Source organism: Arvicola amphibius, chromosome 1 (genome assembly GCF_903992535.2).
Source record: "Arvicola amphibius chromosome 1, mArvAmp1.2, whole genome shotgun sequence".
Lineage (NCBI taxonomy): Eukaryota > Metazoa > Chordata > Mammalia > Rodentia > Cricetidae > Arvicola > Arvicola amphibius.
Genome location: NC_052047.1, coordinates 13,114,451 through 13,139,477, shown reverse-complemented (window position 1 = coordinate 13,139,477; position 25,027 = coordinate 13,114,451). Strand labels below are relative to the sequence as shown.

General features: G+C 46.2%; 1 protein-coding gene across 1 annotated transcript in view; it reads right to left on the bottom strand.

The window, feature by feature from the left end:
- Scarb2 (scavenger receptor class B member 2) overlaps window positions 1-23,637 on the bottom strand; it is a 50,614-nt gene extending 26,977 nt beyond the window's left edge. The window contains exons 1-2 of the mRNA XM_038349738.1: window positions 23,151-23,637; window positions 3,287-3,444 (exon numbers count right to left, since the gene is read on the bottom strand). Coding sequence (XP_038205666.1) covers window positions 3,287-3,444; window positions 23,151-23,267 — 275 coding nt within the window. The 5' untranslated portion in view covers window positions 23,268-23,637. The remainder of the gene's footprint in view (window positions 1-3,286; window positions 3,445-23,150) is intronic.
- Window positions 23,638-25,027: the final 1,390 nt, after the last annotated feature.

Sequence of the window (25,027 nt, the reverse complement as noted above, 5' to 3'; positions counted from 1 at the left end):
AGATAAGACATACATTTCCCTGCATGCTTTTTTGTTTGCTGTCTGCCATACTGGGGATCAAACTCCATAGTTTTTAATACACTTGGCAAACACTCTAACACTGAACTATACTCCCAACTTCTTCCCATGTACTTCCAGTGCTTTCTAGATTGGAATTACCTATTACAATGTAAATGTTGTGTGGACAGCGGTTCTGTGCTTGTCTGTTTAGGCAACGACACGAGAAGTCTGTATGTGTTTAAAGCAGACGCAACTCCTGTGTGCCCAACCACACAGCACCTGTCAGCAGGAGCCTAGCTTTTCCCCGAGCATTTCCAATGTGGAGTTGGTTAGCTATGTGGATAGGTGGATATGGATATAAATCCGGAACCCGTGGATACAGAGGGTGAACTGTGCACTACGGAGGGAGAAACAGGAAGCATGGGAAGAGTTGTCTGTGGAGGGAAGAAGGAGGGCAATGCAGAGGCAGACAAAAAGGAGGGAGATATAACCCTAAGGATGTTTGGGAAAAGGAAATCATTATTTTACATCTTACAATCACACATGTGTACGTGTGTATGTTCATGTGTATATAAATGTGTGTTTATATATGTGTGTGTGTATATATATATGTATGAGATGAAGTTATGTCTCCTGGGATGACAGTGCTACAGTGCTCCCCCTAATGAAAACCCATCGCCAGGCACAGAAAACTTCCTTTCAAGTTGTTGGTCAGGATGTCCAAGGGAACACAAAATAACCTAGGTTACTGCCATGGCCCGCGGGTTCTGCCTCCCAGAGACTGAGATTAAGTCCCTATTGCCGAAGACACGACACACTTCAAACAGTGTGGAGAAATCAGGCTGGAACCAACCCGGAAGCCTTCTCCCTGAGGACAGGTTCACAGATTATCAGGTTGAGATATACAAGCAGCCATGGGAGGAAGGCAACCAACAGTCCTACTTGGCAACTCTGATGCCTTACAGACCACAACAATAACAAGAATGGCAAGAGATTCTGAAAGGTGGAACTTATATCCTGGGGTAACCAACAGCCTCTTAAGCCATTTGGACTTACTTAAGAGGAAGTTCAACAGGAAGTTTTAGCCTACAACCTGCGGCTGGTAAACCTAGCCAGCTGCCGGAGGCTGGTGAGCCTAGCCCACTATATGTGGCTGATCAACCTAGCCCACTGTCTTCGTCTGGTAAATGTAGCCCACTGCCTGCAGCTGGTAAGGTAATGACCCTAGAGGAGAACCTATGACTGACACTTAATTAAACCAGCACAATACCTAACTGCATCCCAAACACTTACCTTTCTATCCACAGGTAAGTGTAGCTCTCGTCCTTCAAAGAAGCTCCCTTTTACAGCAGAGACCATTACAGAAAATCACAACTGATCAAAAAGCACAGGACAACTGATATCGACAGCACAAACCCTACGACCCAAGGCTCAGAAACTGTAGCAGAGGAGGGGGTGGAAAGTCTGAGAGCCAGGGGACCAGGGCCTCTGCTGCAAGCTCGTGTCTTCTCGATATGACAGGGGAACTGAACTCCTGAAATCTCACCAAGACCTATGAAATGGCACCACCAGTTGACACACCAGCATAGATGGAGAAAATTCACAAGGTCCCAACATTAGATGAGGACCTATGGGTAATTAACGGGCTGCTGAGAGAGAAGGAAGTCAGTGTCTTCCAGGGAAGAGCCCCTCATAGGTGAACTCAGCTGGCTGTATTTATAAATTTGTGTGCGTGTGTGTATGTGTGTGTGTGTGTAACAGTAATAATTAAAGAGGACATGAATTTGAGAAGAAGTGGGGCACAGGAGGAGTTGGTAAGATGATAAGATTAAAACTCAGTCAATTAGAAATATTTTGATCACCATTTTACAGAGAAAAACCCAGACAGAAAGTTGCAGATTTACGATTTGACACACGCCCTCATCTGAGTTGAGGTACAACATGCTGCCTGAGGCGGGTCTGAGGTTTTGGTCTTTAAATTCCCAGCACCTGGAATAATACTGACTCATAACAGATGACTCAACCAACAAACATTCATTCATGGGGCAATTGATTACAACAGACCTGTGAGCATGTCAGTCAGCTGGCAGTCCTGAAAAAAGAACCAATTGTCTGCTTCCTCTATTAATGTTCTTTTGTTCTTTTTTTTGTTTGTTTGTTTTTTTAAAGCTTGGCCAAGGAAAACTTTACTGGCAAGATTCCTGAAGGGGAAGAAGGAGCTTTGGTGACTATTGCAACACGAAAGTACCCTTACTGTAAGACCCAAGTCCTCACCTGCCACCCGCTCAACTTTGAAAGCACATGATCAAGGGCTGGGGAAATGGCTCAGCAGGTAAAGGTGCTTGCTGCCAAGACTTTGGGCTTCACTTGATCCTTGGGACCCACACGATGGGAGGAAAGAACTGACTCCTACAAATTGACCTCTGACCTCCACACATAAGCCATGAACTGAGCATGCACACACAAAATAAATGTAATAAAAAATAATACCATTCTTCAATCGTCTTAGCCTTTGAAACTGGCAGCTACTGCCACAAACCCAGCTACCACCCATTATTTCTTACACACGGTAAGTGCTGCTTAGAAGAAGATGGATGAACTGGGAGTAGTGGAATTGTCTGAAATCCTACTACTTGGAAGGCAGACACAAGAGGACTGTCACCAGTTCAAGTCAAGGCCAGCCTAGGCTACCAAATGAGTTTCAAGATGGTAAAACTCTGTCTCTAAGAAAGGCTGGGAACACAGTTCAGTCAGCAGAATGTATGTAAGGAGTGCTGGGTTCATATCCAACATGAAATAAAGGCTATGATCCCAGTTTAGGAGGCAGGAGGATCAAGAAGTTTGAGGTCATCCTTTGAGACATACTGAATTCAAAGCCATCCCGAGCTACAAGAAATCTTGTCTCATTAGAAAGAGGGAAAAAAATTGGATGAATGAGAAACAGAAAAAAAACTGAATGAATGAGAAACAGGAAAAAATATCTCAGATCAACAGTAAATTCTAGAAACTGACTTAAAACTAAGTATTATGGAAGGAAACTGGAAGAAGCCCTAAAAGGCCGGAGATGGAGGGCAGTCCTGGAGGATAGGACGGGCAGTGTTCCTGAGTAGGACATTTGGGATCCAGCCCTGCCCACAGAGCTCTGTGGAGGAATCTTCCCAGACACCAGCAATGCCACAGACAGAACAGAACCGAAGCCGCGGCCCCACCAGCCCGTGCCCTAGAAAGGCCAGGCTGGCATAGCCTCTAGGACCCCGCACGATTCAACAGTGGAGGAGGAACTGACCTGTAGGTGTACGGCCCCACTTCTTCTAGTATGGGGATTTCTCCTCGGAGGATCTCCTCTGGATTGGTGACATTGAAGAAATAGAACTGAGTGTACACAGGCAGAGGGGGTTTCTCCCAGGAGTCAAAGACCTCGGTACCATTTCTCAACACCATATTCTGGGAAGAGAAACAAAACAAAACGCGTTTACAACAAGGTAAGGCTACTGCTTCTGAGCATGGGGCAGACAAGAGGGGCATTCGTTCCCTGTCCTGTAACTGGGGTTTGGGAGCAGAAACCCAGGTTCCAGAAACCACAAGAAGCTCGTGGCAGCAACCTGTCCCGATGCATGGATTAAAGAGAAGAGTAACCGTGGAAAGCAGAGAAAGCGTTAGTGATGTATTGAGAAGAACACTCAAAGGAGCCTGCTGACTCTGAGTTCATCTTTACAAGTGTGGGGTTTGACTTGGGTTTCACTTTGAAGTCGTAGCCCTGGCTGGCCCTTTGAGCAGTCCTCTTGTCTCAACCTCCTGGGTGATTACAGACATGCACCATCACGCCTGGTGAACTGTTTTGGAGGACTAATTCTCCCAAAACAGAGGGAGAATTAGCGTGGTTCTGCCCATCTTTGTCTCAGGTCTGACCCTGCCAGGTACTTTAATATGTTGATAAATTATTGTAGTATCAACTAGTTCCTACCAAATGATCCACTCTGAGATATAACCACACCATCATATATAATGGTTCTCATCTTTGGATAGGTGAGCCTTGAGGGGGTTGAGCTAGGTAGGACAGACAGACACACCTCAGGGATGATCACGTCCAGTGCAGACTCAGCAGGAGTCTGATCTGAGGAAAAAGCCGGCACAAGAGGGCAGAGCAGCCAGGCTTTCCGCGTGCTTTTAGTTATCTCATGGGCCCAAATCAGGAGTCCATGCTTGGTAGCAAAAGCAGATTCTAGGTGATTGTCATGGCCTGCCCTCCTTGCCTGGTTATTTTAATTAATTCTTCAGCATCCACTTGCAATCTCTTGAGACAGGGCCATATCTCACACTACTAGGCCCTGTTAAGCCATAGGCCTTCAGTAAATATTTGCCCTAACAAAATGATATTGCAGACAGGGCTCATGGAAGGGAGCATCGTGGAGCTTAGGTATTTTGAAGATCCGATAGCACTGAGTTTTAGAAGTCACTGAAAAGCTCAATACACTCCCAGCTGGCCTAAGATGAAGAATTACACAGACAGGTCAGCCTCAGCTTTGGTCCTTCCATTTGACATGGAACCACATCTGCCCAGCAACTCCACCATCAGGAGCTTTTGCATGCATCTTAAATCTATAAAGTAGAGACGGCTGTCTCTGGCTCAAACTCAAACTGAGGCTAGTGACTATTGTAGACAATCTTTTTGTCCCCACAATCCTTCCTTGACTTCCTACTTTTACCAAGGTATCAGGGGCTAATATCCCTCATATCCAAATTCATATTTCTAAGTCCTAGCCCCCAATACCTCAGCTTGTGAGCATCTTTGAAGAGAGGGTTTTGAGGGAGGTGACTGAGGTTAGATGAGGTTATGTAAGTGGGTACCCAATATAACCAGTGTCCTTATAAGAACAAAGCACTAGCAAAGGAAGTACCCCGAGTGCATAGATGAAGCTGCTCCCAGAAGCCATAGGTTACTAAATGAAAACCCCAGTGCCAGGGGTGGGCCACCTCCCTATGAGTTGTTGGTCAAGGAGGCCTTTGAGGCTCCCAGGGCAACACAAATAATTGCCACTGCCCTTGGTTGCCCACCAGAACTTAATGATAATGGATGCTTTGGTCACAGGATGAAGAAATCAAGATGGAACTTAGCTGGAAGCTTGCTCCCTGCTAGCTAGCTCTGATGGTGCCAGAAGCTGCAATGAAGACTTAGGAGGAAGAATTACCCTCAATGAGAGGTCTTCCTCAGCTGTGGCCCCAGAATGCTATGCTATTGACCGGCAATAGTGGGAAGTCTGTTGTGGGAGTAACCAACCACTTCTGATTGGCGGTGAGGCGGGAATTCATATCTGGCACAGGAGAATCTGTCAAAAGCTCATGCTGGCAGGTCACAGGTCCTATTGCCAAAGCTACTGTTGGTTTTTAGCTCATGGGCGTGATATGCTAGTCCAACTGGCCTCTAAATAATTCTGTCCGTGCCTAGAAAATAACGCTGCTATCAGCTGTAGTCAGAGAAGCTTCTTGCAGTGCACAGAGGAACCTGCAGAGATTACTACTATCCACATGATGAGAATCAGTGACCTTTGGTTTCTCAGGCATAAATAAGATATCCTCTAAGACACACAAAGCACTATGAAAGAATCTTCAACCATCCTTTCTATCCAGTACCTTGCTAAGTCAGTGAGCCGAGACCAGATTGATGGAAAAGAAACATTCAAAAACCAACTATACGACACCCCCAAGGTCCAGTCGAAGACTGCTTGTTGCGACTTCTCATTTGTTCCCACATCCTCCACCATTCCCCTCCCCAGGCAGGAACTTGGTCAGCTTTACCCACGAAGAAGGCAGCAGGTATTTAAGAGCTTTGGGATTTATTTATTTATTTTTTCTTTCCATGAGGTATTGGGAATTGAATTCAGCAAAGGATACTGGGTAAACATTCTACCACTAAGCTATATATATCTCCAGCCTTTAAGAAAAAAACCTCTTAATTATTGTTATCTTGACACACTAAGCTACCCAGGCTAGCCTTGAGTCAGTCCAAACTGGCTTTAGTTTCTCAAGTCCTGGGATTTCAGGACTGGCCAAGGTCTATCTTTATGTTCTAAACTCAAGCTTAAACTAGCCAAGGGCAGACAGGACAGGAAACTCAGAGCTTGAGAAGAAAGCCAGACCAGGTGTGCTCGGACAGCTGAAGGGTAAAAGCCTTTCTCCACTGATGTCAGACCTGGATCTGGGGCTCAGTAACTTCTCCCCCTCTCTTCCATTTCAGCTCAGCACACATTTGAATTAAAAGAGCATCTCTTCTAATACATCTTTCATGTACATTTTTGGAAGTCTGTCTCCAAAAAACAGTAGGTGTGTTTGTTCTTTTGCACTTCCTATGACCCCTAGAACAACACACTTCCTGGAGAAACGTTGGTTCAATATAACACTAGAGAATTTTGAGACTAGCTTCCACTGACTTTGCTTTAAACATGGAGAGAGAAGGTGGGGTGTGATCCTTTGACTGGGCGCAGAAAGACCTTGGGGAAAGCAGATAAAGAGAGAACCCCAGTTGTGACACAGCCAGCCACTAGTGGTGACCTTAGCAAGCAGCCTGAACTGTATCCTCTGCTTGTTTAGTGAAGAAGTTGAATTTACCAAATGCTTGCTGTATCCTGAAGGTCAGAGGAACAAGTTCAAGTTCCAGGCTGCAAGATAAACTCCACTGGAGGGTTAACCAGGTTTTCCTTTCTGCTTACAGCCCAGTGTGAGTGGGGGCTGGAATGGCTGCTTCTGGGTATGGGTCAGCTGACCTCGGCAATGCAACTCTCCTTTTCCAAGAATAGAGGAAGAGAGTCTGCTGAGATAGTTCAGTGTCTAACAGGGCTTGTGCAAGTGTGAGGACCGGCTTCCAATCCCCACGTCTCACACGGGAGAAAACACAGGCGTGGCTGCACGTGCCCCTTACCGCAGCACTGACAGTCTGATCCTAGGAGCTAGCCGGGTGAAATGGTGAGCTTCAGGCTCAGTGAGAGACCCCGTCCCGCGGAAACAAAGGTCACCTGGTAGCCTCTTTGTCCTGCTGTAACTTCTGCAGGTGCATGTGCGTGCGCGCACACACACACACATACACACACGCACACACATACACACACACATACACACACGCACACATATACACACATACACACACACTCCACACACAAAATAAAAATAAATTAGTTAATCTTATTTAAAAAAAAAAAAAAAAACGAAAACAGGAAGAGCTGCATCTGTGTGTGGTGGCCCACATCTGTAAGCCAACTGCGGGGGTGGGTGAGACAGAAAGATTGTCACAAGTTTGAGGCTGGTCTGGGCTACAGAGTGAAACGCTATCTCAAAGCGGAAAGCAAAACAAACACAAACAGTACAGGAATGCACCCCTTTTGCATGTCAGTTCAACATAGGCAGAACAGCACATTGGTCAAGAGGGTTAAATGAAAAGGGGTGGAGAAGCCGGAAACATGGCTCAGTGGTTAAGCACACTTGTTGCTCTTCCAAAGGACCCAGGTTCAGGTCCAACGACCCAGGTTCTGGTTCCAGCAGCCACATGGAAGCTCACAATTGTCTGTAATTCCAGATCCCAGAACTCTTCTGGCTTTTGTGGGCAACAGCCCATATGCACACACGATACACATACACATGTAGACAAACTATGCATAAACACAGACCTACAAAACAGATAAATCTGGGCTTGGGAATATAGCCCGATGGCAGCTTTTGCCTTGCCTTGCCTAATATGTGGAAGGCCTTAAGTTCAATTCCCAGCAAGGGATCCTCGAGGGTTGGAGTGGGGGTGGAAACACCAGTCCGGCTCAGGTCAGGACAGGCTACTTTAAAGCGTTACTGTAAAGACTACTGCAAAGGGCAAAAGCTAACAGCAATGCTTGCGGAATCTCAAGGGCTAGGCAAAGAGTTTGCTCTTCTAGGAGGAGTGGACAAGACTAGAGGACAGGATGCTGGGGAAAGTGGGGTGCCTAGGAATGGGCCTCACCTGGGGGCCAGCTACAGCTCATCACCAAGGTGTGCAGAGAATAAGAGGGAGAAAGGACCTGGTATCTCATTTATCTGTTAATGAAGTTCATCTACAAATTACAAACCCCGGAGCTCCACAAGTGATAGCTGAACAGATGGGTAAGCAGCTGGGTTTATCTTGCTTGGTTTTATGCCACTCAGGCAACCCAAGGCGCAAAGAAAAGGGGGGAGGGATTTCCAGAAAGAAAGGGGGCAGAACTCCATCCAGAAAGGGTGGAAGCCAGCCTACTTGGGCCATCTATAAACATGTCTCTCTGACGTACCAGATAAAAATAAACGTTTAGAAGCCTTGCCTCCTTAAACAAGGCAAATGATAACACTCACAGTTAACTATTGAAACGGTCCTTGTCAGAGTGATCCTTACTTGGGCCACAGTTGGTAGTAGACTCTGGTACACGCTAGTATTCTCCCCGTGGTCAGCCTGACCCCACGGTACTTCTCTATCTTGGCTAGAACAGAGAAGAATCCATGCCATCCAAACTCATTGTCCTGTCTCCTCTTACTACATTCAAATTTTCCCCCCTTTTCTGTACCGTTCATGCATCTTTCCTCTGCATGTTTGTCAATCTCAGAAGAGACGCTGGGCCTTATGTGTGTGTGTGTGTGTGTGTGTGTGTGTGTGAGAGAGAGAGAGAGAGAGAGAGAGAGAGAGAGAGAGAGAGAGAGAGAGAGAGAGAGAGAGAGAGCGGGGGATAAGAGAGCAGAGGGAAGTTGTAAACACAGCTGCCAGCATTTCTGAAATGGTTTCATCTTTATTTTTATCCTTTCCTGAGTTCAGCTCACAAGACAGTCACTACTGCCACCACTGCCAGCTGCGTACTACCGTGTCCCTGCCAGAGTCTGGGGCTGTGTCAGGGGATGCATTGCTCCTGAGATAAGAATTTCCAGTTTTCCAATTTGTGTCAGAGCCAAGCACCAAAAAAAGAAATGAAAAGAAACTACAGTTTGTAGATAAGGAGACGGTTGCACAGATGTTCCCAAGCACCAAGTCAATACATTAAATCAAGCCTGGACGAGCCCTGGGCTGCAATGTGGCAAAGTCTGTGTTTTTCTTCCTCACAGTCTGGCAGAATGACCAGATTTAGCAAATGCAATTGAATTTCATACAAACAATTTCTTAAGTATAATTATGCCCCAGATATTACATGAGCTACACAGAAAATAATTTAATCTTTTAAGTGCTTTTTTTTAATTTTTAAAAATTGTATTTGTTTTGGTGTTTTGCCGACATGTATATCTATTTTATTATACATACATGCCTGGTACCCAAGAAGGTCAGACAAGGACATTTGATTCAGTGAGACTGTAGTTACAGATGGCTGTGAGCCACCATGTGGATACTAGGAATCAAATCCAGGTCCTCTAGAAGAGCAGGCAGAAAATGATTTAGTCTTAACAAAGGCATACAGAAGGACCTAGGGATAAAGTGTTGTGATATCTGTAATATAAACTAGTCTGGGCATCTTGTTTTGTATCTAGCAATCCTACCCTAAAGGAAACCATAGCAACAACAGAGAAAACATAATACACTAGACTCTGAGTTTCCCAGGCAGTCACCCTGAGTTCTTTTTTTTTTTTTTTTTGGTTTTTCGAGACAGGGTTTCTCTGCAGCTTTTTTTTTTTTTTTTTTTTTTAGAGCCTGTCCTGGAACTAGCTCTTGTAGACCAGGCTGGCCTCGAACTCACAGAGATCTGCCTGCCTCTGCCTCCCGAGTGCTGGGATTAAAGGCGTGCGCCACCACCGCCCGGCTCACCCTGAGTTCTTAAGGAGAGAAAATATGGCAGCTGCTGGGAAGGGGGGTAGGGGGAGGTTCATGCCAAGCTCCATTCACTGGATGTGAGGACCTAAGAAAAGAAGCTCAGAGCCCCCATAGCTGCTCAGTCCCACTATGCTAACGTATCCAGAGACAGCAAGGGAACCTTGTACCACAAGATGGGCCAGAAAGTTCATTGATCGAACCTCTAGTTTTGCATCAGATACACAAGACATTGGTGGTGCACTGCCAAGAGCCTGCTCTGCAAAATCAGTATTGACAAATGAATACATAACAACCTCAAGTCCAGAGAATTCCGGATCCAAGGAGCCAGGATCACTGCCACAGCTGTCCTGAGCCAGTCTAAACATAAAGCCATGCATGGGGACAACTGTGGTCCATCACCGAGGGCTCTGTTGTGGTAGTGACAGCTCCAGATAAAACTTTCAATCAGCTGAGCTGTCAGAGTCAGGATGCATTAAAAACCCGCACAAGGTCCTAAACCAGTTTCACAAATGATGTTGGCTAGCGCTTGTTAATTTTAGCCACGTAGAATGGGATCGGTTTTTCAAAGCACAATACTGTACATCACTAAAAGATATTGGGATGAATCTCTGTTATGTGTTGAATTAAGAAAAAAAGCTAAACTAACAATGAGGGCAGAAATACCTTCCTGTTCATCAGCCAAAAAGGAACAAAGAGAAGTCCTTCCTGTGCCCAACAGGAAGAAGCCATGTTCTCCAGACGAAACTCAGTTTAAGGACACAAATGTCACATAGAATTGTAAGCCTAAGATAAAATGATTAGTTCACAGAAGTGTGTCTGGTCATATCAGATTGGGAAGAGACATCTGGTGCAGCAGATTAAACAACAGCAACAAGGACCAAACTACAAATGTGCAGCGAGCAATCGTGCAAGCATCCAACCTCAACTCCCAAATAAGGCTGCCATTTGCTGTCACCTGAAATCAGGAAAATGGTACTTGGTTTTCCCCCTGCCCAGGACACCCTGCTGCCATAGAAAATTTGGGCAATAAGTTTTCATTTGCAAAGTCTTTATAATGAAATTTTGATTTAAAAAAAATGTAAGGGAAGTCATCAGTCACAGTAGCCCGTGCCTGTGCTCTCATCACTTCGGAGGCAGAGGCAGGAGGATCAGGAGTTCAAGACCAGCCTTGGCTACATAGCAAGGACCAAGAAGCTAGCTTAGTGGGTAAAGGTGCCTCAATGCACAGGCCTGATGGCCTGAGCTCAATCTCGGAACCCACATACAAAGTTGGATCATCAGAACAGCAATAGGAAGAAGTGCAGCTCCTCAACAACATGGCACACGTGTGCCTCATGACACGTGCATGCTCACGCACACATGTGCACACATACGACAGATAAGAAAAACAAAATGAGTGACAGAAAAGAAAATATAACACCCTTCTAATCCATGCTCCCACTATTAGCATTTCTTCTTTAAAATATTAATAATGTCTTTGTTTTTTAAAAACTGTTTCTATTTTATGCATATGCATGTTTTGCCTGCACCACATAAGCACCACAAGAGTGACTGGAGCCTGCAGAGCCAGAAGAATGCATCAGATCCCCTGGAACTTGAGTTATAGGTGGCTGTGAGACGCCATGTGGGTGTTGGGAACAGAACCCAGGTCCTGGAAGAGCAGCCATTACTCCTGACTGCTGAGGCATCTCTCTAGTTCCTCCTTCTGATATTTTAAAATCTATACATATGTATGTGCATTTTGAAAAAAAACATTATAAATATATATATAACTATATTCTCATTTAGTTTTAGACGCAGTATTTGTGTACTTGTCTGTTATATAGATAGTAATCAATCAGCTCACCTAGTCATTCACTTTGGGACATGTACTCATTTCTGTCCTGCAAAAAATGTTCTAAAATATCTTCTTCTAAGCTATTGATGAATTAGTTTTTAATTAAGTATTACTGTGTGTGTGTGTGTGTGCGCGCATGGTTGGGAGGGAGGCTGCATGTGTCACCGTAAGCACATGAAGGTCAGAAGACAACTTTGTGAAGTCATTTTTCTCCCTAGTCACCCTTCCACAGCTTCCAGAACCAAACTCAAGCAGGCTTGTGAGGCAAGTGTCTTTACCCATGAAGCCACTTCCCCAATCCTATTAATCTCTTCAAATCAGCTGCCACCTTTGGAATTATTTGATCAAGGTTTTTATGAAGTCATGTTGTCAGAAACTTCCAGAAGCATCACCATGGACCATATCCCTCCAATACCAGCCTAAAGATGTTTGAAATTTTAACAGTGGGAAGTAACTTCTTAAATTACAAGAAAAGTATACTTTTTTGTTTTGTTTTACAAAGTTGCCAATGAAGTCAGCAGAATTGGCAAACAGCACAACTTGGAGTTCACGGAAAGCTGGAAAGCTGGTCAGAGGGAGAAGAACCGAGACCCTATCCTGAACTTGGGGACAAAGAGTCCTGACCAGGCCACGCCTGACGTAGGTCAGATGTAGCTGACTGGCTTCTCTACCTAGCACTGTGAAGCAGGCTCACAGTGACCTTTGGGAAAGAAATGGCAGGAGAGTTGTTGAACCAGCTGTCCCAGGGCAAGCCACTTCCAAAGGATAAAAATAAGCACTTGGGGAATTGCGTCAGATTTGACAGGAATCAGAACTACTTTTAAGGAAACCATCAGAGCTCAAGAGCACTACGAGCGACTCTGCAAAGTCAAGAGAAGGCTCCTTAATAATTAAACACAACTCAAGCATCCACACTGCCGTTCACCCACAGTTAAGGCAGCCAGCTCTGAGAACCTGAAGGCTGAAGAGTGTATGTGGCTTTTCTCGGATTCCAGATCAGTAAAACTCGCCAAATACCAAAACATCAGTCGGTTTTGTTTTGAAAGATTGCTCTAAACAAATCTAAGACACACACCTGTAATTTAAATAATTTTCACTACTTCCACCTAGTCTCTGGCACCATGAGATAAAAATTCTGCCGTTAATGTTTTCCCCTTGATTCCTGACTTTGAATTGGAAACACATTCCACGTTCACCATTTTTGCATAATCATTTGCCTCATTCTGGTGAGACTGTAACTGTCACAATTTTAGCTAATGAAAGCTGACAGCTCAGTTTCAAATACTAGCTCACTGGCAAATTGTTGCCCTGTCTCTAAATGACACAGGGATCCTTATGGGAGGCTAGCTACATTGAAGCAAACTCCTGCAAGGAAACACTCAGTGCAGTGTTTCCAAAGGGTCCAGGGTGATCAGCAATGGAGCCAGGGTTGGGAACGATAAGGGTAGCAGCCAGAAGGAAACAAAGGAGTAAGTGAGGGTTTTAACACAGAAATCTGGAAGAGGTGTTGAGTATTTTGACTATGCTAGCCACTGTACCTCACCGTCAAAGCTGGGGACATATATGTGTGTTGGGAGGGTGGGCAGTGAACCAGAGAGCGCTGGAGAAAAACAATTTTCCACTGGAACTAAATAGGAAACACAGCCCTGGAAACAATGTGCATGCTCTGCCTGTAACCTGTGCAGCCTACCTCATTCTTTCAAACCTGTTTGGTTATGATTGCATCTCATGAAGGAGCCGTGTGATGTGATCCTCGCTTGCTTATTTATTTCTCTTTCCCATTCCCGGTAATTATCAGACATACAGTGTCCCTTTCAATGGGGCTTTCAGGGTGGAGGGTAGAGGAGCAATGTCAAAACACAAATTTCAATCAGATAAGAAGAGTAAGTTCAAGAGACCTATTGTCCAACAGAGGGACTGTAGTAAACGCCAGCACACTGTAGGTATGCTCTACCTGAAAACAGCTCAATCGGCTTTTAAACTGTTCTAGTCTGTTTCCCACAGGTAAGTCCATAAGGTGACATATGTGATAAATAGCTTTATTTATCCATTATTCTGTATACTATATCATTTATAGATATATACAATTATATATATTAAAAATCAACATTATTGTATACCATAAATAAATAAATATATTTTGAGTTGTCAATTAAAAAAATGCATCTTAAAACCAGGACTTGTGGTGGCAGATGACATTACTGATGATACTAGCATTCAGTCTCTGGAAAAGTATAAAACTAAGTGCAGAACGGTCAGTAGGGGAGGGTAGTGAGAGAAGCAGGCTGTGTCTGCAGCTGTCAAACCAGAAACTATTCACTTGCACACAGAAACAAGCCTTTGCCCATGTTCATTCAACAAAAGTCTTCAAAAACTACTTTCCAGTTGTTTTGTTTTGGAAGGGAGGATGAGGTGCAGAGAGAGGTCTCTCTAAGAAAGACAAGAGAGCAAGCCTGATGACAAGGGACATTTGCTGGACATTGGGAGCCAAGAGAGGTGTGAGAATAGCAGGTATCATGAGCTGAATTCTCTGTCTCTTCAAAATCTCTGTGTTGAAATCCTCAACCCCAAGGTGACAGCATCAGAGGTGAGGCCTTGAAGTGACTGTCACTGTCACAAGAGCAGAGCCCTCATGAATAGATTAAGGCTTGTGGTGATTAATCATCATTATCAACTTGTCTGGACTTAAGTCATGTAGGAAACACACTGCTGGGAGTGTCTGTCAGGTCAGGTCCAGAGAGAAGTTGAAATAAGAAGAGGAGACCCACACTGAACGTGGGTGGCAGCATCCTAGGGGCTGGAGTTCCAGGTTAGATAAAAAGGAGAGTGTGAGACTTGTGGTAGCATCCATCTCTCTTGACTTCGTGATTGTCGTTGCAGCGTGACCAGTCATCACACTGGGGCTGCAGCTCCGAGCGCTTCTTGATACCTCGCTTTCCCTGTCCTGAGAGACTGCACCCTCAAACCACAATCCCCAAATAAGCCCTTGCATCCATATGATTCTTTACCAGGCACTAAATCTGTCAGCGTGTTGACTCTCCCAACCCTCAGAGCTGTGAGAAATATATTTCTATTGTTCAGAAACCACCGATCTATCGTGGTGTAAGAAACAGGTAAGTGGGCTAAGATAGCGGGGTTGGCCACTGGTCTGCTGCCACGCGGGGCTTGGTGAGGCTTGCACTGCAGAGCTCTGGCATGTGCCGGAAGAAGACGGAAACCTGAATCACTAGATTAAGTTTCCAAGTTTTACTTTGTTTGTTTGTTTACATGTGTGTACGACGAGGCAGGGGGCGCATGTTAGGATGTGCATGTGGAGCTCAAAGGGCAACTTTGTGGAGTTGGCTCTCGCCTTCCACCTTTCTATTGCTCTGGGGTTAAATACAGGTCATCAGGCTTGAACAACAAACACCTTTACCCTCTGAGCCACTTCTCCAGCCCAAATTTCCAGATTTTAAAGGGATAAACCATTTAGGGGTAAACATGTGACCACTGTCCTACAGGGTGGGATCAAATGTAAAGTCACCCAATAACAAGCAAACTACATCCTTCCAAAGACAGAAATTTTATCTAAACTTCCATCCATCCAAGAGCTTTATTAAGCATCTTCTCCATTCCTTTATGTCTTCTTTTCCCTCCCTCCCTTTTTCTTTTCCTCCTCCTCTTCCGAATTCTTTCTGTGGTGCTAGGGATTAATTCCAGGGCCTCACGAATGCCCTACCACTGAGCTACACCCCAGCTCCTGATCACCTTGTTCTGTACAACTCAGTGAATTTGGCAACAGGAAATGATACAAAACCAAATATGTCAGGATCCTTACCTTCAAAAAAAAAAAAAAACTTTCAAGCTAGCTTCGAATACTAAATTGGGTACTACAGACTGAGATCCCTGTGGGTCTGAGGTCAGAGAAGGGCATCGTGAGTTATGGAGAGGCCAGTGTTCTCAGCCAGCTTTAGCAGGACACAATGAAAGGCAAGAGATTCCCAGAACCAGAATCATTAATGGCCCCAAACCTGGGCTTTTGTTTGTTTGCTTTGGCTCTTTTTTCTTTTGAGAAATAATAATCAAATAGGTCATGCAGAAATATAATCGTAGGTATGTATAATTGTTATAATTATATATTATGCATGTTATAATAACAACAAAGATATGTTATATATAGTATGTTGTTATTAAAACATGCATAATATAATTACTATATTAATAATATATAATAATATAACATGTATTATATATTTTTAACATCCCTGAAAAAATTATTAATTTCATTGAAAATGGATGAACACGGCCTGTGGACCCCTAGATGTCCCTGAGACCCTCTCAGACACTCTGCAAGTCAAAAGTTTTTAGTAACACTAGCCATACATCACTTCCTCCCCTCCCCTCCCTGGCTTTGTGAGCATGGAGTAGAGTTTTCCAGAGGAAACCTGACCCGTGAAGACATCCTTGCTTTGGTGGAGGAGGTACATTTGCTGGTGCATTCTTGCATTTTAAAAGTTTCTTAAATTTTAAATTTTTTATTTTTGCATATATATATATATATGGTGTGTGCATATATATATATATGTGTGTGTGTGTGTGTGCGCGCGCGCACACACATGGGTATGGGTGAATATATGCCGTAGTATGCGTGTGGTCGGAGGACAACCTTCGTGTTGGTCCTTGCCGTCTACCCACTTTGAGACTGGGTCTTTGGTTCTTTGTTGGCAATGCTGCAGGTGCCAGACGATCTGGCTTCCGCGTCTCCGTGGACTCTCGGGTCCCCACCACTCATCTCGCTGTAGGAGCATTGGGATTACAGAGGTACGCGACCATGCCTACCTTTGATGAGTTCTGGGGATTCGAACTCAGGTCACTCAGCATAGCAAGCACCTTATCCACTGAGCCATCTCACCGGTGGTCTTTGCTTTTAATTCTACTGTTATAAGAATCAGTAGGTATGAAGCACAGAAACAAAAGTGCAAAAGTTCTCTGGAGTCCTTACTAATTTTAAGAGTGTAAAGAGGCCAGAAGTTTGAAGTGGAAGACAATCTTCTAAGGGCAGGGACCTTGTTTACTGTTTATGTGCGGAGCTTGCTTATTGTGTTCCACACAGCTCACGGCACTCTGCCTCCCAAATGGTTCCCCTTCCATCAGCTCCTGCTAAACAAGCAACAAAAGTGCGCACTGAAAGCACTTTCGAAAAGAGAAAGCAAACTGCTGGGCGTGGCCAGCACTCGAGATAAGGAAGCAGGAGGACCAGGCCGGGTTTGAGGTCCTCAACTTCACAGGGAGTTCAAGGCCAGACTGGTCTGTGTGAGACCAAAAAATAAGAGAGTAAGGGGGTGTTAGAACCAAGGTCAGTGTTTGTTTTCCTTTGATTGCTTCTGACCGGTTACTAGCTTTGATTAAAAACAGCCCCTTTCTTAGCACTGCGAGTGTGTGTGTAATACATTTGATGATATCGGTCATAAGTGTCTCCTCACTTGGCCAACACCCAGTGTTTTCATTAATGAGCTTATTCCTACCTGCTGATTCTTCTTCGTGAAGCAAGAGAGTATCTGGCAGGCCAGATGGCCTCTGACAGAATGAATTGTAAAGCAAAGTGACTCCCATAGCTAAAACCTCCCTACACCTGTTTCTTTCCCCACAAATGTTCCAGATAACAGCAGTATTAGTAGTAATGTCCTCAGCCAGAAATCCCATCTCCAGGAAGAAGACGAGCTAAAAAACATCGCTCTTTAACCTGGTACTGTTTCTAATGAGCCTGACTCAGCAGATCTGGGCAAGGTCCGGCTTCCTCTACACCTCCGGAAGAGACACTGTATCCCCTAGAGTCTAAGAACAACACTGACAGCTGCTGTTTTCCTGGTAATTACGAGTTCACTTGTAGCCAAACACAGATTGAAGAGATTGAAGGAAGCATCATGAGTGTGCTATGGCAAGATGGTGTAAGGAAGAGACGAGCACGCTACCTTGCAGTCAAAATCACTGCCTGTTTATAGCTCCGAGCCCTCCTCGGGTAGAGAGATAGCCAATCCCGTCACTGTTATGAACTTGCAAAAAAGAAACTGAGAAAGGAGCATGCCCCTGGGAGGGTTCATCAGCTGGAAAGTCACACCGAGGTCAGGGAAGCCCCAGGTCAGTAAGCGGCCAGGGCAGGATGAGTAAGCAAAGGAGGCCGGATTCCTGCTGACCTTCCAGTTTCTATCACACTCCCGGGGGCCTCACAGGGCCGTTTCTAACCCCTTGTAGCGTTACAAAAAGAAAAAAAAAAAGTTCTCTTGCTTCTTAAAGAGTGTAGCCCTCCCCACATGCCAAGAAGCAGCAGACAGTAGAATTATGGGAAAACAGTGTAGCGCGGGGTCAAGCGAGAGGTAGCTATAGCAGTTCTTATCCAATCCACAGTGTTTTGGAGGAAGAGGTTGTTAATTCTTACACCAGAGCAGTAAGTCCACACAAACCAGGCCGGGCAATTTCAGGAAAATGGAATGTGGTCATCCTTAGGGTGGGGAAACAGTCGCCAATCGGGAGACCAAGTTGGCACTCCTACCTCTCCCCTGGGCTTTAGATAAGCCATTTAGCTTCCCAAAGGAAAATAACAAAAAAAAAAAAGTGATCTCAAAGGTTTGTTTGTTTCTTTTTAAAACAAAAACCTTAGACTAAGAGTCTAAGTCTTCTCAACTTTAGACAGCAAGCAGCTCTGCCTTATTTTCTGTTATATTTGTAGCCCTTAGCACTAAGTCATGAACCACCCCTCCTCTTTCCTGGTCTCAGGGATTGAATCTAGGACCTTTACCATGCCAATCATGCATTCTACCACCAAGCCATAGCCCGGGCTCCATGTTCTTTGAGTGCAGGTAACTAGGGGAATGAGGTCAATATACAAGAAAAAGCCTTGGATACTAGCTGTAAAGCAAAGGATAATGAACCTATAGTCCACGACCCTAGAGAAGCTAAGTAACAAGGTGAACCCTAAGAAAAGCATATATAGATTCCCCTGGGAAAAGGAAATAGACAAGATCTGACAAAGTGGGAGCATGGCAGGGGGAGAAGAGAGGGTGGAATAGGAGGAGGAGGGGAGAAGGGAAGCGGGGAAGAGAATTTGAGAGAACGGGATAGTCGAGATGGGGGAAGGACAGAGATAGAGAGCAAGGAAAGAGATATTTTGATTGAGGGAGCCATTACGGGGCTAGCAAGAAACCTGGCACTAGAGAAATTCCCAGGAATCCACAAGGATGACCCAGCTAAGACCCTAAGCTATATTGAAGAGGGTGCCTGAGCTGGCCTTGCCCTGTAGTCAGACCGATGACTATCTTAAATGTCATCATAGAATCTTTATACAGCAACTGATGGAAGCAGAGGCAGAGACCCATATCGGAGCACTGGTTTTGTTGATGTCTTAGCATCCCAAGAAGTGGGGAGAGAGGGAGCTGAAGAGGAGCAAGGTGCTTCAGGCACCTCTTCCATCAATGAGAACCAGCGACTACAGAGTTTCCCAGAATAAGGCAGACGTTAGAGGGTCAAGCAGCTCCTTTGCAATTGCCCTGACTGTTCTGGGCCTCTGCAATCCTTTGGTTGAAGGAACTCTGTTGTTCTAGTCACTTCTCTTGCTGTGACAGGACACTGTCCAAAAGGAACAGATTTGTTTGGCTTATATTCCACATCATAGTACCACAGTCCGTCATTGAGGGAAGTTTGGGACTCTCTCTCTCTCTCTCTCTCTCTCTCTCTCTCTCTCTCTCACTCACACACACACACACACACACACACACACCCATACACACATACTCATACACACACATACACACATACCCATATATACACACACATACACACAGACACATACACAGATACACATATATACACACACATACACTCATACACATACATATACACACACACATACACATACACACATACATACACACACACACCAAGATCTATCATGAAGTTCCAGACAAAACACAGGCCTACGTTCTAGGACCCTGCCCCAGCTCTGCAGCTGTCCCTTCCATCCCCTCCATCTGCCAGGAAAGCCCCAAGACGGACCACTGAGAAGGTGGTCCTACTAATTCTTCAAGGCTGGCTTTGGATAAATTGATTACTTCCAACCAACACTTGTGTCAGAATTTTGCTCATGCCCAGTACCGGGCAACTGGGATATTTAGTTCCAATACCACTCCAACCACGCTATTTACTGGTCAAAATAAAAGTCTCATTATAATAAAAGTCTGCTATGTCAACCTAGAACTAAAGAACACTCAAGATATCACTCAAGATAAATTATTTTCTTTCTTTTCGTTTTGTGTGTATATATGGGTGTATGTGGCTATATATGTCCACATGCATGTGGATGCCAGAGGTCAATGCTGATTGTCTTCTTCAGCTGAGTTTATCTGTTTGTTTGCTTGCTTGCTTGTGGCAGGGTCTCTCACTGAATCTAGAACTCACCGACTGCCCAGGCTTGCTGGCCAGAAGTCCCAGGGATCCTTCTGTTTCTCTGCCTTCATAGTGCTGGGGTTACGGATGCATGCTACCCCATCCAGCCCTTTATGTGGGTTCAGGGGATCTAAACTCAGGTCTCTGTGCTTCCGTGGCAAGCACTTATTTTACTAAAGCATCTGCACATCTTTGAGATCAGTTTGTATAAGAATTATCTCACTAAACTTCCCATGATTGGCCAAAACAGTGCTTTTGAATTTCGACCTTTTCTCCATCGCTCTTTTTCATGTTATACAAGTTGAGGCATGAATATCTTCAAGGGAAGACAGTAAGAATTGGAGTATCCAAGTGGATTATATTATAACTATGATAAAGTCAACTCACGAATGAATCGCTCCATAGAAAAACTATTGGAAATAATGACGGCTACCGCATATCCACCACCCAGGCCTCGAGCAGTGTCTAAGTGCTCTTTGCTTAGCCTACAAGACCCAGGTTTTATGGGGCCTGAAGCCTCTGCAATTCAAAGGGTCCTTCCTAGGAAGGAAAAAAATCGACACAAAAATAAACACAGAGAGCCGGGCGGTGGTGGCGCACGCCTTTAATACCAGCACTCGGGAGGCAGAGGCAGGTGGATCTCTGTGAGTTCGAGGCCAGCCTGGTCTACAAGAGCTAGTTCCAGGACAGGCTCCAAAGCCACAGAGAAACCCTGTCTCGAAAAATCAAAAAATAAAAAATAAAAAATAAACACAGGGCTTCGGAAGGACCTGTACAAGCAAAGGACCCAGAGTTTATACTGCATGAGCTTCATGGAGATACAACTGCGTGCCCAGGATGGTTTAGAGAAGTTAAGCGACTTGCCCAGCGTTAAAGCTGGAGAGTCACATATTTAGGATCTGAATACAAGGTGTCCGTTTCCTAATCTCAAACACAATCGCTAACATTTCATTAATCGCCGACTATATTGGGGGGCATACTTCTTTCTTGGAAATTCTTATAATCTTTCTAAATACCTTGGTCATTATTATCAGTGCCTACAGACAAGGAAACATGAATTAAAAAATATTACAGGGTGGAGGGGAAGCTAGATGGAAGAATGTTTGTCTAACGTGCAACAAACCCTGGTTTGATCATAGCATTGCATAAACCAGGTCACCCCAGCACCTGTCACCCCAGCACTCAAGACAGGAAGGCAGGAGGATCAGGAGTTCAAGTTCATTCTCAGCACTATAGAATGAGGTCAGCCTGGGCTACATGAGACCCACCCTCCCCTCAAAAGAAAAAAAATGAACGGAGACAAGTGTGCCCAGGGACCAGCCTGAGCTGCACAGCAAGAAGCTATCTCAAAACAAAAAACTGCCAGAAAGATTCAACAGTAGTCCCTGGTTACTCGAGTGGCGCAGGAGGAGCCAACATCCATGCCCCACGCATCTCATCTGCGGAGTCCTTCTTCCTTTGATCCTCCATTTGGTGCGACCTCCAGGTTACCCGGGCAAGGGCACGCTGGTAACCTCGAGCTGACATTAGACATCCCCATCCACCTGCCGAAACTAACCCGTTTCCTTCCTGTTATACACCACGTGGTGCGCCACTCCGCAGCTAGGGTCCTGCCAGCTGCCGGTCTCTAAATCTCCTGTACTTTAAGTTATTATCAGTCAGGTCGCTTCCCAGGAAGAAAACCACTTGTGGCTGACAAAAAACTCAGGACCTGTGACGCTGCCTCCCACATACCCCTCTGGGAAGAAAGTGAATTCCAAAGAATCGGAGTGGTCCCCGCTGAGGTGCTGGAGAACTACATATCCTACGAGAACTGCTCCCCTCTCCCCCCCCCCCAAAAAAAATAAAAAGAAAATCCTGACCGTTGTATCTTTTAGCTCAAGCCACCAAAGCAAGAGTCTAAGACTAGCTATGAATTTGGATGTGGGGCATAGAGAAAGGGTTTGTTTCTGTCCTTGAACACACAGGCTCAGGGAAACAACAGTCTTTGAGAAGCTTACACCGTAGGCCTGGTCTTCTCTTGGCAACGCTATCTCATTCAGACTGGAAGGGAACTTTGTCTTGATACTTAAAAAAGGTTTTTAATTGCCAGATTCCAAGTGACTAGTTACTGCTGGAAATCTCTGTTTAGGGATTTTTATCTACTGCCATTTGGAATAAGGCAGCTAGTCTTAACCTGGAGTATGTTGGTTCCCAGCAGACCAGGTCTAAGCTTTTGGACCTGGGTGACAGCAATACAGATGAGCAGGGCGTATGCACAGGTACGATGTTAATGAGAAAGGCACTCCAGTGACTTATTTACTATCTACTTATTTTTAAAGGAGAGAGTGATCCTAGTAACTCTCTCCTGTTCCTCTTTCCACCGTGCTTGGTGGATGTGGGGGGAAAGAAATGACACGGGTAGTCCCAGAATGGAGAAGTCTTCCACATGACCAGCCATGCAACTTCCAATCACCCACTCCGAGAGACAGGTCCAGATCCTTTAAGGTGGCTAAAAGCATCCCCCCCACTCCCGCCCCGCATCCCTCCTAATGTCTGAGAAGATCAAGGACGAAACAGAGACAAGACGACAAAGCTGTCTGCGAGACACAAAGCCGCTAAGCACTGGCTACGATGGATAAAATGTCACCCACTCCAAAAGCCTGGCCTGTTTGTCCACTGCCTTGCCCTATCCTGCCCAGGAAATCAAGAACACAATAGACCTCTTACCCGTTTCTCATCCTTAGCCCCACTCCGCTTCAAAGGCAGGGCGGGCAGCCAAACAAAACCTGCCTCTGCTGCGGTGCTTTTATGCATTCCTGTTTCTTCATGGAGTGGGAGGAAAACAAGACTCAACATAGACTGGGTGCGTAGAGGGGTGGCTTGAAACGCTCATGATAGAACGTGAACACAAGGCTTTCTTAAAAGTCAAGATCTGTAGACCTCCGGGTTATTTAAAGGGAACAGTAACCTCAAGCCTCCCTACCCGGCCAAGCCCGGGACACAGGGGACAAACATGGGTTGTGTTCTGCAGGGTCGGGGCCAGTGCGACTCTCCCCACACAGAATCGCAGTGGGAGGATGGCTTGGAAAGACACGCGTGCGCGAACACACACACACGCCTAGCCTGCCTTACCTTTTCTATCGTCTGGTCCACCGCCTTCTGGAAGACTCGAGCCACCAGCAGCGTGACACTGGTCACTAGCAACAGCAGGGACAGTGTCCCCGCCGTGTAGAAGCAGCATCTGCCCATACTACGCGCGGCTCACGGACCGGGCCAGCGACCCAATTGCGAGCGGGAAAGAGCCGCCGCCAAGGCCGCGCAGCAGCCGCCCGAAGCTCCCCGGGGCCCTGCGGCTCCCGCGCCCTCCCGGTGCCGGTTCAGCCGCCGCCCGCGCGGTGCGCACAGCTCTGGAGTCCGCGCGGGGCGAGTGCCGGGCGAGTGCAGAGCGAGCACGGCCCTCGGAGCACCGAGCCGGCGCGATCGCGGGTCCCGGAGACGCCTGGGTTTCGCTTTCTTGGGCTGAAGCAGCCGGGGAGGTGCAGGGAGCGCGCAGAGTGGTGACGCGGGCCGGTGGAGCTCGCCAGCAACCCGTGCGACAGTGGTGGCAGCGGCCGGCGACTGCGCCGGGAAAGCGGGCGGGGCCGGGCGGAGGCCACCAGTCATGTGCCCTGCAGCGGCTCCAGTGATTCGGCGGGCGCCGCGCCTGCATCCTTTCCCTGCAGGCTGCACGGTCATCCCGGGAACTGAATCGCCCTTCCCGATTCGCTCATCCGCTTTCTTTTTTTTTTTTTTGGGGGGGGGGGGAGGGGGCCGGGGAGGGAGATCCGTGCTGAGGGCCTACTGTGGGCCAAACATGGAGTAATCGGGTTGGACGTGTCGTTCCCTTGCTCCAGTGGAGCTCCGGGGTTCGTTGGAAGATTTTAGCGTGGTGTAACGAGTGCTTTTGCAAGACCCATGCTGTTCTGTACCCGCAGCAACATTTGCCCTCGTTGAGTTGAACTGAGTCTCCAGGAATTAGAGTGTCCCCAAGAAAGGGAGAAGGCGTTTCATGGACGGAGGGCAAAGGCGGTAGGAGTGAAAGTAAAACCCTGGGAGACAAGAAGGCTTTCCTGTTGAGTAGGTGCAAGTGTGTAGGGTACGAGATGCCAAGCCCTGTTAGACCAGACTGGAGAGGCTCCCTGTCCTGATGAACGGTGTTAGCAAAGCAAGTTTGACAGGTGTTTATTGTTGGCTTTACTCACCTTTATGCCCAGGTACCCAGGTCAGAGCATACACTCAGCAAGAGTTCAGCAAATGCCATGCCTGGGCTTTACGAGGCCACACACACACACACACACACACACACACACACACGTCCCCCCCCCCCCCCCACACACATTTATCTCCACAGCAGCCCTATTACAAGGCAGTTAGCTATCCCAGTTCTCCAGAGTCCACGCCAGAGAGAAGTGCTGTACAGGTTTATAAGGGGAACCGGAACTGGGATGCCGGTGTCGTTTTTTAGTGATGGGAAGAGGCAAGCAGGGAAGGCTGGGTGGGAAGAAGTGCCTGGCACTACAGGGCAAATTTGGCAAAGCCACGTGGGGTGGTGGGGTGGTGGTGGTCCTTGAGCCAAATTTGCGTGTCCCAAAATTCTGACACATCACAGATGCAGGCCTGCCTTAAGTCCCTGTTGTGCTTAGTCAGCGGATGGAGAGCAACCCTGAGAAGTAGGTCTTTACCAACCAGGGGCTAAATGGGGGGGGGGGGGGGGAGATAGATTTCAGAAGCGCTCAGCAGCTGAGACAGTCATCAATAACTAATGCCATCTACAGGCAAGATCTGGGAGGCTTTTTTTTTTTTCAGTCTGTTCCCTTTATCATTAAGGATTCAACCAACCAGTTTGGAAAACATTCAAATGAGCATGGCCCTGGAGGCCGGTCTGCACTGGATAGGGAGACCTTGTCTCAAAAGAGAAAGTGAAGGAAAGAAGGAACGAAAGAAAAGAATTCAAAAGTGACACCGTTGCT